At 40.3% G+C, this 14,121-nt stretch overlaps 1 protein-coding gene across 1 annotated transcript in view; it reads left to right on the top strand.

Annotated features, from left to right (window-relative positions):
- LOC121193037 (microtubule-associated protein 4-like) overlaps positions 1-14,121 on the top strand; it is an 85,064-nt gene that overhangs the window by 14,306 nt on the left and 56,637 nt on the right. The window contains exon 2 of the mRNA XM_041055144.1: positions 836-1,035. Within this exon, the coding sequence (XP_040911078.1) occupies positions 846-1,035 (190 nt within the window). The 5' untranslated portion in view covers positions 836-845. The remainder of the gene's footprint in view (positions 1-835; positions 1,036-14,121) is intronic.

Raw genomic sequence — 14,121 nt, 5'->3', positions numbered from 1 at the left:
GCACCTGGCATCAACTGCTTTGCTCATAATTCACCACCAGTGGCTCATGTACCAGCTGACTGGCTACTAGCCGACTAAATGAAGTCCAATCATATCCATAAATCCCCCTAAAACCACAAATTGTTGTTTTTACATTTCTGTTTGTGTTTCCTTTGTATTTCCTTTGAGCTAGACTAGCTGTTTCTCCTGTTCTTCAGTCTTTATGCTAAGCTAATTACCTCCTCATGCCATCTCCATAATAAAGGCACAGACATGGGACTGATATCAATCTGCTCATCTAACTGTGGTAAAGAAATTAAATGTATTTCCAGAAATGTTGAACTATTTCTTTAAGTTACACTAACAAATATGAATTCTAAACCCAGTGTGTTGGTATACATTTGGTTTACATTTAAATTAATATTATAACCATGAGTCTCATAACAAAAGTATTAATGTCAGAAATCAATTCCACAGCTAAACATGTCAAATGTTCACCTGGAGTCAAGGACGAACTGATTAGAATTTTCTGGTCAAAGGTCAAAGGTCAAGGTCACACAACTGTCCGATAGGGTTAACCTATGAAATGATGGCATTTTATATCCAAAAGGTCAAAGGTACCTTTTATTAAAGGTAATAAATACCTTGTATTAAAATCCTTCAAAGTCTTCACTACATATATTTTATAAGTCTGGACTGACATGGATGATAGGTGGTCAGTCACACAGTAAATGTTCCTCTAAGGAAGAAGTTACAGTTTTATGTTTGACACACAGACAAAATGTCAGAGAGCCTGTGAAGCTGCGTGGGTTAACGGAAAAGTAAATCACATCTCTCTCTCATGTTTTCTCTGCAGTACCAGGACTATGGACCTGAGCCTGCGAGACGCTCTGGGCGGGGGTGGAGGTGGGGTCCCAGGTGGGGCTCCTGCTGAGGCCCTGCTGAAGAGAGACTTTATGGCCTCCTTGGAGAAAGAGAGCTATGATGACAAAGTGGGAGAGAAAGTCTCCAAGAGTGACTACCGACCCTTACTGGATGGAAAGGACACCAAGAGCGGTACGTCCCCACAAGCATCTATGGAAAGATGTAAATAGGGAGTGATGCTTTCTTTAATGTGATGTTGATCCCTGCAGGGAAGTTCTCTTCTCTGGAGGAGGTCGGGGTTGAGCTGGCTTGTAGGCATTTAGAAAAATCAGCCGTTTGGATATTTTGCCATCACTGGGCTTGAATCTGAGTCGTCTAGCCGACACTGGCCTCCAGTTAACCTAGGTGGTAAACTAGCTAAAAGAGATGATTACGATGCAGTGTGTGCATTCACTGTAGTCTTAAAGGACCATACCAGTGGTTCTGAATATTGAATTAATAAATACTATATGCTTACACCTTACAAGTGTCATTTCCCAAAACATGCAGCCATATTTTGGATTTGTAATATTTTACTGAATGGTTTAAATTCTCAAAATGAAAAGGTCAGGGGATAATTCAGTGCTTTGCCTGCCACAACACTCAAACTCATTTGTATCTCATGGTAATTATGATTTCATTTATCCCTTGACTAATTTCCATGGGGACAGGACAGACGTCTCATGTATCTCTGATTGGACAGACTCTGCTCTGTGAAGCATACTGCATGTTTGACCAAAACTTTGCAACTAGGAGGAGCAGTGAACAACTTAGTCAACTTCACTGTGCACCTTGCCAGGGAGTGCTGAAATCAGCATGGCTTGTCACTCTTCAAACACTGCATCACTGCCTCGCTCCAAGTTTCCCAGCAGCACCTCCAAAAAGGTCCCATTCATGGCAACAGTGTGGCGTCTGAACGACAAAGCTCTTTCATCAAACCATCACTGACCTCAGCACGTGAGCTCATCACCGGGAATGATTCGCAGGATCCTGGATTATGTTATGAAATATTATACTTTAATGGTTCAGTACTTTTGATAGAAATTCCTACCTGCATAATGCTTACATTTTTCATTCAGTCCTGCTGAATTATATAACACATCACCTGCAACTTTCATGAGAAATACAACAGGCATAATCAACTATTCAGACCCTTACTTCAGTGCTCTGAGACTCTACAAGCTTTGTACAGGTTTTCTTCAAGGTGCATTTGGCTGCATTCATCCTTCCCTCAGTTCTTTTTCCCCTGTGCTCCCAGAGTCTCTTAAATGCCTTTTGGCAAACTCCAAGCAGGCTGTCATCTGCCTTTTACTCAAAGTGGCTTCTGTCTAGTCACTGCACCAGAAAGGCCTGATTGATTGAATGCTGCTGAGATGGTCGTCCTTCTGGCAGGTTCTCCCATCTATGCAAAGACTTTAGAAGTTCTGATAGAGTGACTGTTGGATTCTTGGTCATGTCCCTGACCAAGGCCTTTCTTGACCAGTTTCTACATTTGGCCAATCAGCCAAAGGGAACCATTGGGTTTGGGTCACATGACGTGGTGGTTGGATTTGGGGTAAACTGACCTATCATCAGGGTGGAGCTTCACTCTGACTGACGTTTTCCACATTCCACATTTCTCACAGCCATCAGTGCAGAATTGGTACAGAATTTCAACATTATCTGATGAGACAAGCATCAAAAGAACACAAGGCTGCAAAGACAAACAGTACAACAGAGGGTAAGAGCGGCTGGTTTAGCAGCTATGTCCGCTAACACGTTACCTTTGGAAACAGAATCAAGATTTCATTGCTGAATCATTCCAAAAGAACGTCACATCTGACTTATGAATGGGACTTTAACAAGTCAGGCCTAAAGCAAAGTTTTGCTATCATGAGTAACTATCTTACCATCTGATTCACTGGGAGCAGTGTTGATGGATTTAAAGCGGAGCCTTAGGAGCAGAAATATAAGAGATGGTGACTTCGTAGCCACATCGATAAACAACTGTCATATGCTGTGTGGCAAAAGTGTTCAGAATATGCAAAAAAGCATAAGGAACAAAATTTTACACGAGGAGCACATCACAGTAGGGGTTGACTTTTTAATTAAGATAGCCGAGGCAGCAACAGCTCACAAAAAAGCTGGCATCCCCTGCACCACAGGAGCCATTTCAAAAGAATGAAAAGTCACAGGGTGGTAATGAGGGCCATGTTTTTGAGCCAGAATGCCAAAGTTGAAGCCATCCGTCTCATGTACATTAAAGTGAAAAGTGGCTTACAGTATGGTAAGCCCAAAGCTGCTGCAGATGTGAGAGCAGCCTTCAAGTTTCTGGATGCAGCTGTCACATATTCAGTCCACTGAACAGGGTCAGGTGCAGAGCTCAGAGCAGCAGTGTGAAGGACAAAGTCTACTGAAGTATCGCTGTGAATTCAGTGCTGGTAATAATCAGTTGTGATTAAGAAAGAGCCTGTGAGGAGGTGCTGTGGACAGCAGCTTTACTTTTCCATTTTCCAAAATGTACGCTTGGCTGACAAAACTGCAGCTTGGCCAGTAATGCTCTACGATCCTGCTTTGCCAAATGTTCCAGTATGAGTATGGAGTCTGCTTTGCAAGCTTCCTCAGAAGAGAAGGCCACTAGGAGATCATCAGCAATTCACTTCCATCCGGGAGCAAAAGGTTATCGAAATCTCTCCTTACCTTTGCGGCATATATCTCAATCAGTTTGTGGAAACTCTGGAGAGATCTCTGTCGTACATATTGCTGAGCCTCAAAGGTGAAAACAAAGAGATACTGGCTATCAGTTTAAAATGGAATAGAAAAGAAGGCTGAACACCAGCCCACCACTCTATCACATTTAGAGTCGGGTGGTAAAGAAAGAGGCCAAATTGGAATGAACATCAGGCACAATGGGTTCTGTAGGAATGATAACATTAATTGCTTTTGAGGTCTTGGATGAAGCATCACGTTTTAGGTCAGCTGGCTTTAGGAATAAGTACAATACAGGTGTATTATTGGTGTATTAAGACTTTTCTGTTTGCCTCTGCATTGTATTAAGTTAAAGTTGGGACTATTTATTATAAATCTGGAACTAAAACATCCTGTTTAAGAAAGGAATCAATCTGGGGAGTCCATGTCTGCCTGTAATAAATTGTATTGTTGTACTTGTGGCAACAGTGCATCTCCTCTATATTACTCACATTACTCTTAGAAATGAGAAGATGAATTCATAAGCAATAAAGCATTGCACAACTGTTGCTCAGTTCAATATTCTCAAGTTTTGTGCTATGACCTTACTTGTATGACCAATAGTTTAAAAATGGCTGTTTGTTAAAGTTAATAAGTATAATAATATTAATTTATGTAAGAGTTAATTTTCTGAATTTATAACTCCTCTATATAATAGTTAGTATTTAGCATTCTAGGATTATATATGTACTTATCTTAAATCTTTATATTTTTGATATTTTATTTACATTTCTTGTTATTTTTTTATTTATTCAGGTTCAGTCCCATTGTAGGACTAATAAATGTGTATCTTATCATACCTTAATTCTATATTAGCTAATACACTTACACTTCTACAGTAGTGTGTTTCAGTGCTTTGTTATTCAGGTTGAGAGGTGACGCTGCAGAAGTACAGCACACTCTGCTTTGAAAATCTGCCAGTTGTCACGCAGTGGCTGAAAATAATAAAGGTTGATGCAGAGGGCAGTGATGATCAAGCTGAGCCATTATAAGTTTCTGTAGAGATGATTATTGTGCCACATTAATATGACATTTAAAGATCAGTCACAATGCTCTTGATATCACCTCAGATGGCAATCATGTGACAAAAAAATTTAAACTAATCAAACCTTTGATGTATTATGTTTGTAGTTACTTACATTAACATAACACAGAGTCATAACTTATTCCTGACTCATCATGCTAATGAGATGGTTTAAAGAATATGGATGGAGAACAGATAGCAGCATAGCTTCAGAGAGAGATGAGATGTTGTTGATTGGTTTGATATATATGATGCTAAACACAGATGGCACATCAGACTCAACTGCGTGCATGGTTTTTTTAATCCTTTATGATAAACCATGAGCCTGTCATATCATCTCACATAGTTGTTGACATGCCAATGCACAGCTGGTATGATGATGATCACCAGAAGCAGGCACACATACTCTGGCTGTGTGTGTGTGTGTGTGTGTGTTTGTGTGTGTGTGTGTGTATGAGAGAGAGTGTCAGGGCTACAGCCTGGCTATTTAAAACCCTGGTGACTATACAGGCCTGCAGGCTACGTTCTGTATGTGGCATGAATGTTCCTGTATGATACTGTGGAACAGACTGTGTGCTGACAACAGATGTTTTACCACAAGGTTTCTCAAATGTTTTCATATCACTGCTCCTCTGTCAAACACACATTAAGAAACAAACACACCACTGACTCGCATGTGACGAGATTTTAACCAAGGGGCCAAATGTTGGAACCCTGAAGGGTCCATTCTGAGCCCGCTTTTCTTTTTCGGCTGAACAAGTTTAACGGTAAACTAAGTATTTCTTTTTCTTTGATTTGATACGTCGGTTGTGAAAATAGCTGTTGCAAACTTTTATAATCGATCAGCACCAAGCCCTTCTGAAAATAGACTGAAATTGTCAAACATTAAAGATGTCCAACTCAGCAGAGCCTGTTGAGTTCTCTGTTTTCAGAGTCTCTTTTGGAGTGTAGTTTGAACAAAAAACAAGCAGTTTGAACACGGCATCTTACACTTCGGGGCCTTGGCATTGTGCACTGGAGGGAGCCAGGAGGGCAGGTTGGACAAATTTAGAGTCCGAGTGGTGGACTTGAAGTTGGGTGCTTTAGGGCCCATATGTTACTGTTAGGTTATAGGCTGTCAACACTGCCTCACTAATTTCAGTCAGATAAAATCCTGCTCACATACTAAGGTTGCTACTCATGGATGTGTTATCCACAACTTTTTGTCAAAGTTTTAGCAAATGTACATTTTGATCAGTTGCTTCTTCAGTAAAACAGTAATGGTTACAACAATATGATATGACCACAGGCAAGAAATCCTCCAATTTTATCAGCCATACAGGTCACTTGTCTCTACCTATAGTGGTACCAGTGGAGTGCACCAGTGGCAGGCTTACCATCCCCCTCAGCCTCCTCCTCCTCCTACCTCAGATGTTGTTGCTCTGTATACTACGTCACCTGACTTCCTCCTTTGCTCCTATCAAAATTACTACGACAGTTAGAGGTCGCCTAACAGAAGAACGTAGCTATGGTTCGTAATAAGCTGCTCGCATCGATTTTTACAGGACAGTATCACCTCAGGTGAATAGTATTCTATAGTAATAGCAAATATTTCTGACATGTTGGCCTACCAGACTGACATACTGATATATCTGGTTGGATGTTCAGGGTACATGTCAGAATCACTACCAATCAATGAGATCTATAGTCTGAGACAAGAGAGTGTCTCCCCATCTCTGTCTCTTCCTTTTCTTTCAGTATCTATCGCTCTTCTTTTTTTCATCCTCTTTATTTTCTTATACTCAATTCTTTCCTTGCTTCTCCAGGTTTCTGCATCTATAGTGGGAAGCATTTGCTTTCGTTTCTGTTCGAGGCTGCAGCTCTGATCAAATATTGTAAGAAACCTGACTCTTGCAATAAAACCTCATCTGTCCTCTGTGTCAGTAAGACAGGACATAAAGATTCTTCGTCTTTTGTTTTTGGCTGTTTTTGCTGCATTATCACCACCCTCTGGACTGGAGCGGGGCTGGCTCCAGTTCATATGTAGCCCAAGAAAACTAAAATAATGAGATTTGTCATCTGGCCAACAGAGACACATATGTATGTGGATTTTATTAGGTAATGAGACTAAAATTACTGTGCTGTACGTGTCATCTCCTCTCAGGAACAGTGATGTTTATCTAAAGACATAGAGGCTGCCTTTTTGATGAAGATTGCTTTTGTAAAAAAAAAAAAAACACAAATGTTTTACTACATATGCAAACTGTGGTTTTATTTCTTTTACACTTGTTCTATATTTATTTTATTTATCAGTATTGGGTAGGACTCAGGCTGCTTTTCTTTTTTTTTTTAAATACTGTTTCATCATTTTTAAACATCCATGGACTTTGAGTTTAAGTTCATCCAGGTCAATATGGAGCCTGAGTGATATTTAGTTTACTGTGAGCTCCTGTATCAGCACAAGGGAGGTAAAGTTGTACTGCAGTCTGCTGCTGTGTGTTTGCTGAAGCATGATAACACATCCCTGCAGCGAGTGTTCGTATGTGTGCTTGAGCTACAGGGGAGAGATTTGTGTCGGGGGGTGGGGGGGTTTGCATGTGACCAACAGACACAGTAGCTCTGCAGTTGCATGTGTGTGTATCTAACAGTCAGTTTGACTGGCAGTGGCTTTAAGTTTATGACAGAGAGGCATGAGAGACTGAGGTAAAAAAAAAAAAAAAAGCACCAGTAGTGGCTCAATCCCCGGCTCCTCCAGTCTGCATGCCGAAGTGTCCTTGGGCAAGATAAGAGTGGGTCTTATCTTGCAAAGGACTGATGTATCATCAGTGTGTGTGTGTGTGTGTGTGAGTGTAAAGCACTTTGAGTGCTCGATAAGACTAGAAAAGCACCATATAAATGTATCCCATTTGTGGCATTTGCTGACTTCCATACATTTATCATGAGACACACATCAACACCAAACACCTACTGGAAGCAACTAGCTGCATTTTATACTTTCCTTGGTGCTGGTAATTATCTGGAAGAGACCCACACGGTGGGACCAAAACCATATAGAGTAATACAGTAACCACCACCACACAAACATACACAACAGAATTCCTTAGAAAAACACAGATTCCTATAAACACATATCCTCAAAATAGTTACACAGATCAGTAGCGTTTCTGCCTTGAGAAAATAACAGTTACACCAATCAGCATTGCTTTTTCCTCACTTGAGCCCATTTGACACCCTGAACTACTGAAATGAACAAACAGAGGATCTGAGCTGTGTAGAGTTGAAGCTTAAATGGTTTTAGCTTTTAATGACTTGTAGGATCAGAAGTTAAAGGATCATTCGGTCGGCACAATTTGCATTTTTTTTTTTTTTTTTGTACTCACCAAAGTAAATGCTGAGGTCTGGGAACGTGGCAACATCACTGCAACAAAGTCAGGCTGGATTAAAAACACAAGCAGTCAGACAATCAGAGAAGTTGTACACAAGAAGGAGTGGGGTTCAACAGCATTTCTATTAAATGTGAATCTACTTCTGAAATAGTTTATCTAATCCAAATTATTTAAAATCCCTTATTCTGTCTTTTTAGGGAATTAAGACACCACACACCAAGATCACTGGGCTGAGAGGGTGTGTGACTTTCACCACGTATTTTGTAGCTACTCTGTGACATTCAAACTTCAGTCTTGTATCATTTTTTCTTTTCGCTGCGCGGGAAAACTTTGTTTGATCCTCATGGGTCGGCTGTGCTGCAGCTGCAGATGTAAAAACCACACAGTGAAAATAATATGAATTCACTTAACATTACTTGAAGGTGAAATGGGTTTTGCGCTGCTACAGGTCATAGAATCTAAGGGGTCACCGAACCCCAGCACCAGGCCGAGGCTGAGTCGTCGTCCTTCACCAGTTGTTAAAAATAACAAGTTCTTACTTGAACATGATGGATGGTAGATAAATATGTAAGCAGGGACGTATTGTTTCCCCCTTTGTTGTGACTGCACTTGAGCCAAGTACATTTCACAGTCATGAGAAGTTGTTGTCGGAGTCTTTGGAACAGTGAGTCAGTCAGTCTTGTCCTAACTCAGCCATGTTGCTGAGTTAGGACATGTTTGTATATGTCACCAGTTTTTTTTTTTTCTTTGCAGATGCGTGTAGTGTCAGAAAAAAGGCCAAATAAAGAATTTAAGAGACCCCCCAACAGAATTTTGTTACGTGACTGGTGAATGCTGATCGCATAATGACAATAAAGATTCTTGAGATCTTAAAGAATCTGATATAAACAATGTAATCAGTTCAAAGACAGTATTGAAACTCATTTATTTTGCGTCTTCTGCTAATTCTCCAGGCAGCCCTCTTCATGGCTGGACCTACTTTGTTGAAGGTCAGTATATTACTGTGATACTACACTAGAGGCCATGTGCAGATGTAAAAACACAAGACTGTAGTGCAAAATATCATCTTGAGAAGAGCCTGTGTGTGATACAGTGCTCCCAGAGGTGCCACCACTTTTTTCAGTCTGTCAGTCACAGTGAGAGGTTTTGCTTCATGTGCTCAGTGGCCATGGGACTGCACCATTATTACAGAGAATCTGCAGTTTGTTGTCATGGTTGTCATGACCACAGCACTATACAGTACACCCAGAGGAAGACACAATTTACCCCAGCATCTTTCTCTTTTGTTTCTCAGGCCTCCCTCTGTTTCTGTTTCCATTTCTTTATTTCCCCTTCAGTTACTCACCTGCTGATATCATACATCTTTATTCATCTCTTACTTTCTCTTACTGCATCAGATCATTAATTACTTCTGTATTATTTGTTTTATTTACAGTAAATGGTGCTCACTTTCCATGTATCCTACCACGCATCACTGTAACATTAATAATTCAACTTCTCTTCCATCCTCTTCTACACAACCTCCTCTGTTTCTTTACACCTCACTTCATCCCTTGTGCCCTTCTGTCTTATACCACTCTGCTTTTTCACTGTGAGCGTAGAATTAGCAGGATATAGATGCTAAAACATTATATGCTAATACTGACCAAAGAGACATCAGAACCACAGAGTGGCCACAGCTCAAAGCCTGGTAATGTAAGCACAACTTGTAGGAATAGTTGGTGACCTACTGTAGCTCGTGAGATAATGACACAATAAGACACTATTAAGCTGGGAACATGACTGCACTAGTCACACACAGTAATGGGATACACTGGAAGAAACTCACTCTCACTCTTAAATATCCACCCATTGTCCTAATATTGATACCATAGTACTTCCATGCTTTGTGGATGAAGTGGTACTCAAGTTGAAGTCAGCCCTGCAAACCCTGCCCTCCAGAGCTCCCAAAAAAGTCCCCGAAGCTTCAGAAAGAACTACCCTGCAAGCAGGCTATCTCCCTGGATCTAGATCTAGACTCTGGTTCCTCTGGGGGACGCAAGCAGGGGAAAAAAGTTCCTGAGCCCAGAGGATTATCCCTGTGGTAGAAACGCACCTAGTGGGTGAGGAGTTAAGATCTACCCAAAAAGAGGCTTGACTTATTTTGAAAGAAAGTCCATAAAGGCCTCTTCAAAGTCATGAAATCTGGAGTGACACCATCAGGACAGGGAAACCAAGAAGTATGGAGAGACAGACTAATGAATTGTGAGTTTAGAACTCATCATTTATTGTGTTGACAGAAAAATATAAAATATCACCGGCCTCATCCTTAAAGAAACAAATGAGCCCATTGTCCTTACAGCAGGAAACACTGGGGTTTGATTAGAGGTGTAATTTGTTTTCAGCACCAGCAACACCACAGCAGATTTAAGCCACCAGTCATCTCCACCATGATTGTATTTTAACTGAAAATCATTTTTACTCATAGCTCAGAGCTTTCATTACATCTCCCTCTCTGCTCTGTCTGTTCTTCTTCCCTCTCCATTTGTTTTTTCTCTCTTTTCCATCCCTCTGCTATCTGCTGCCTTCCTCACCCCTCTCTTACTTTCCTGTCCTCACCCCTCCCTTCTTTCCCTCGCTCTAAGTGCTTGTCTCTCTCCATAGATGGTGACAGCTGTGACTGAGGATGGGATGCTGTTGTTTGACACTAACCTCCCCTGTCCTTGACTTGGAGAGCAAGAGCAAGAGCAAGAGCAATAGCGTCAACAACATACGCACACCAGTGGTAGCTGCATGAAGCTAAGGGCACAGAGCAGGGCAATCAGGAGACAGTAATGGGGAAACATGGAATTTCACCATTATTCTTCATCCATTTTTTGAAATATATTTTTGGGGGATGGTTTATAAACAAAAGACGTCACAACAGAAAAAACAGGAAAACGATGGAAGTAAGGACTAAAACATTAATTATAGCAAAATATAAAACCTGTACATTGAATACTAACGATACAAGTAGAACATGTAGATGAAAGTAAACAAGACTGTTTGATACTGACCTTGTTTATCTATATATAGAGGCAGCAGGTTTGCCCAGAGGCTGACTTCCATCATCTGGAACTCTTGCTGTGAGCTTAAGTGCAACTGGGTTCAGTGTTGGTACCCCCTGAATGGTGCACTCCATCAACACAAAGTGCACTTCATAAAGCCCCGAACCACTCCAGAGGCTGTGTGCAGCAGACAGTCCGGCATTCTGACCTTTGTGAAGAAATGAGAAAAAAAAAACAGAAATTAACACCATAAGTCGTCCTTGCAAACAATTTTTTACAAACTTATGCTTGTATGCGGCTGTAGTTATTATAATGCGAGCAAAGGAGGTTTGGTGATGTTACATATAGAACCGAAAAGTCCACTTTGTGAGTGGGTCTGGGTGGATGGATGAGTCCAGAAAACACAGGTCTTTCACATAGGAGGCTGCTGTTTGTTTCTTTTGTGAAACCAATAACCAGTGTTGCTTCTTTTATCCATGCCCGTTCTACAACTTTAATGTTTTACATTTATTACTATTACTTTATTTTAACCATGAAGATGAAGATCCTCTAACTATAGCAAAGTACTTATTTAAAAGAAAATCATTAGTACTTTTTGTCCTTGAACCAAACCAAACTCTGACTGCTCCACAACCTTAACTGCATGTTTAATGTTGTTGCCGAGGCAACAAATGTCCATTACGCCTGCTGCTGGTATGCTCCAGTGGGTCGTATCTGAAGGTAGGGACAAGTGACCTATACGGTCTTTTAGGTTGGAGGAACTGCTGGAAGAAATGAGTTATAGGATATATCAGCACTCTTAAAGGAGCACTCAAATAATTTAGTATTGCACTTCCATAAAATTGGAAGACTTAGGATATATATAGGATAACATAGGATTTTTTCATTTTTTCAGCTCCTCCAGAGCCACAGAATACAAAAGTTTAATAGTACCCCTCATGAGTTACCTTTTAAAAACATGTCAAATTACTGTATTACTGTACTGTACAGTCAGATTAACAAGAATAAATGTTTTATTTTAGTACAAATTGCATCTTTTGCACTGATCCCTAACTGCTGTCATTAGAGTTATAGCGGGAATATTATATTATCTTGTTGAACAAAGCAACAGTATGTATGTTCCTCAATACTTCTCAACTTCCCTATCTGTGGCTCTTGGTCCTAAGCTCTTTAGTCTTTACTGAAGAGGTTAATCTTTAAAAAGGGGTTTACAAATATATAGATTCATTTTTTATAATCTCAGTAATTTTCTAAAACAGCTGGACACAGCAGTTTAAAGCAAACCTAAGTCAAATAGGAGATTTGTTGGGGACTATTTTAAGCTGTGGGTTAATACACAGTACAGTGGGTATTTTCAACAGCAAGATAGTGTATGTGGGGCTGACTCTAAATACAGTACAGTACCAATGTTCATCAGACTGACGGCGTTAATGATTGTTTGCAGTATCAGTTCATTGGTTTTGGTGTTTTGATTTAATATTTTGAACAGATGTAGAACATCAGCATCCTTATCCTTTCAGATACAGACAATGTCATAATGTGAGTGTGCACGAGAAAGATAACGAGGGCGACTTTCTTGGTTTCAAGGGGAAAAGATGCAAAGCCCAGCTGACCTGAGCAATTAGTGCAGAGTGAAGTGGAAATGAATCATCACCTTCAGCCAGTGCTTAATGACTCAGGGGGCTGCTTTTACATTTACATTTACTGTGACCTACAAGTGAGGGAACTCAGGGTTCAGTGATCAGTGGACAACCTGCTCTACCACCCGAGCCACAGCCAGCCAATTTCAAAGCAGCATCCATTTTAAAGTACAGTCAGTGGTGCACATACTAACATGTTTTGTACCTGTGCAGAAGACCACATGTCCTTGAATCTTCTGTCTTAACTATTCACTCTCATCATCATATTTTCAGTCCATTTCTCTGTCCATCTATACCAGCTGAGCATGATTTAAACATGAAGAGCTAAAAGGGGGGAGGTCAGCTTTGCATCTTACGAAACACTGCGGTGCAATGTGCAGAGTAATGATGTAAAAGTACATGCAGTCCCAGGCTAAGGCCATCAAACTATATCTCTTCAAACCTCACAATGAAAGATATTTTGATGGTAGTTCCCCACTTATATATTTTGGCTTGTTTTTTTTGTTTTTTTTTCCTTGGAGAAAGTTTGAAAGAGCTTCCAGCCCAGTGATGCAGAAATGCCATAAAATAATGTTTGAAAAAAAGAAGGTGTTTGACCTTGAGGCTTGATACTGGCTGCTGTCCTCAGAGGACTGTCTGGGTTCTGACTGCGCACGCATGCAGGGGCATACTGAGTGTGTGTGTGTGTGTCTGTCTGTGTGGTGCGTGTGTGTGTAGGGGGATGTCTGAGGAAGACAGAAACAGAAAGAGAAAAAAAAGTAAAGGGAAAAGAGCAAACTTTTCACAGGGAAACCACCTCATGCTCCAGATTAAGCCTTATTTATCCATTCATCTTACACTGCGGCTCTTATACATGTACAGTATGTAGTAAAATATTATAAAGCATGTCTGGCAGTTTGCCATTGGGTGACCGTCTTATGTAAGTGTCCCTGAACATTAAGACATCATGTACAAGGTCTCTTTTTGCTGGAAGAATATAAATACTGCAATCTGTTATCCTTCTGAGAGACATATCTTTCTGACTCCTGACTCCTTTAAGGTACTGTTGTAATATATGTATTTTATTCTTCAACCCATCAGTGTTTTGTTTGTTATTTTAGGAGTAGCTTCTATGGCACATTAGTGTTATAGAAAATACATTTGGACCAACAATAATCAAACTCATTCCTACACAGTGGTGGAATAAGTACTCAGATAATTTACTTTAATAAAATCAGCAATGGGCGACTATAAAATTACTCCATTACAAATAAAAGTCCTGCATGTAATGCTAATTAAAACAGTTAAAACTGATGGTGGCATCTTTATAGAAATACGGTCTGACTCAAATGTTCTCTTAAGCTGTTCACACATGGTGACGTCTTGCATGCAAAAGTAGAGAAAGCAACAAAACAAAAAACGCAAAGTGAACTGGCAGCTGATCAACAAGGAGGAAAAATAGACCCAGAAAGAAAACA

This window comes from Toxotes jaculatrix, chromosome 14, assembly GCF_017976425.1.
Source record: "Toxotes jaculatrix isolate fToxJac2 chromosome 14, fToxJac2.pri, whole genome shotgun sequence".
In the NCBI taxonomy this organism is placed as follows: Eukaryota; Metazoa; Chordata; class Actinopteri; family Toxotidae; genus Toxotes; species Toxotes jaculatrix.
The sequence above is the reverse complement of the archived record's forward strand: the minus strand, read 5'-3'. Positions and strand labels throughout refer to the sequence as shown.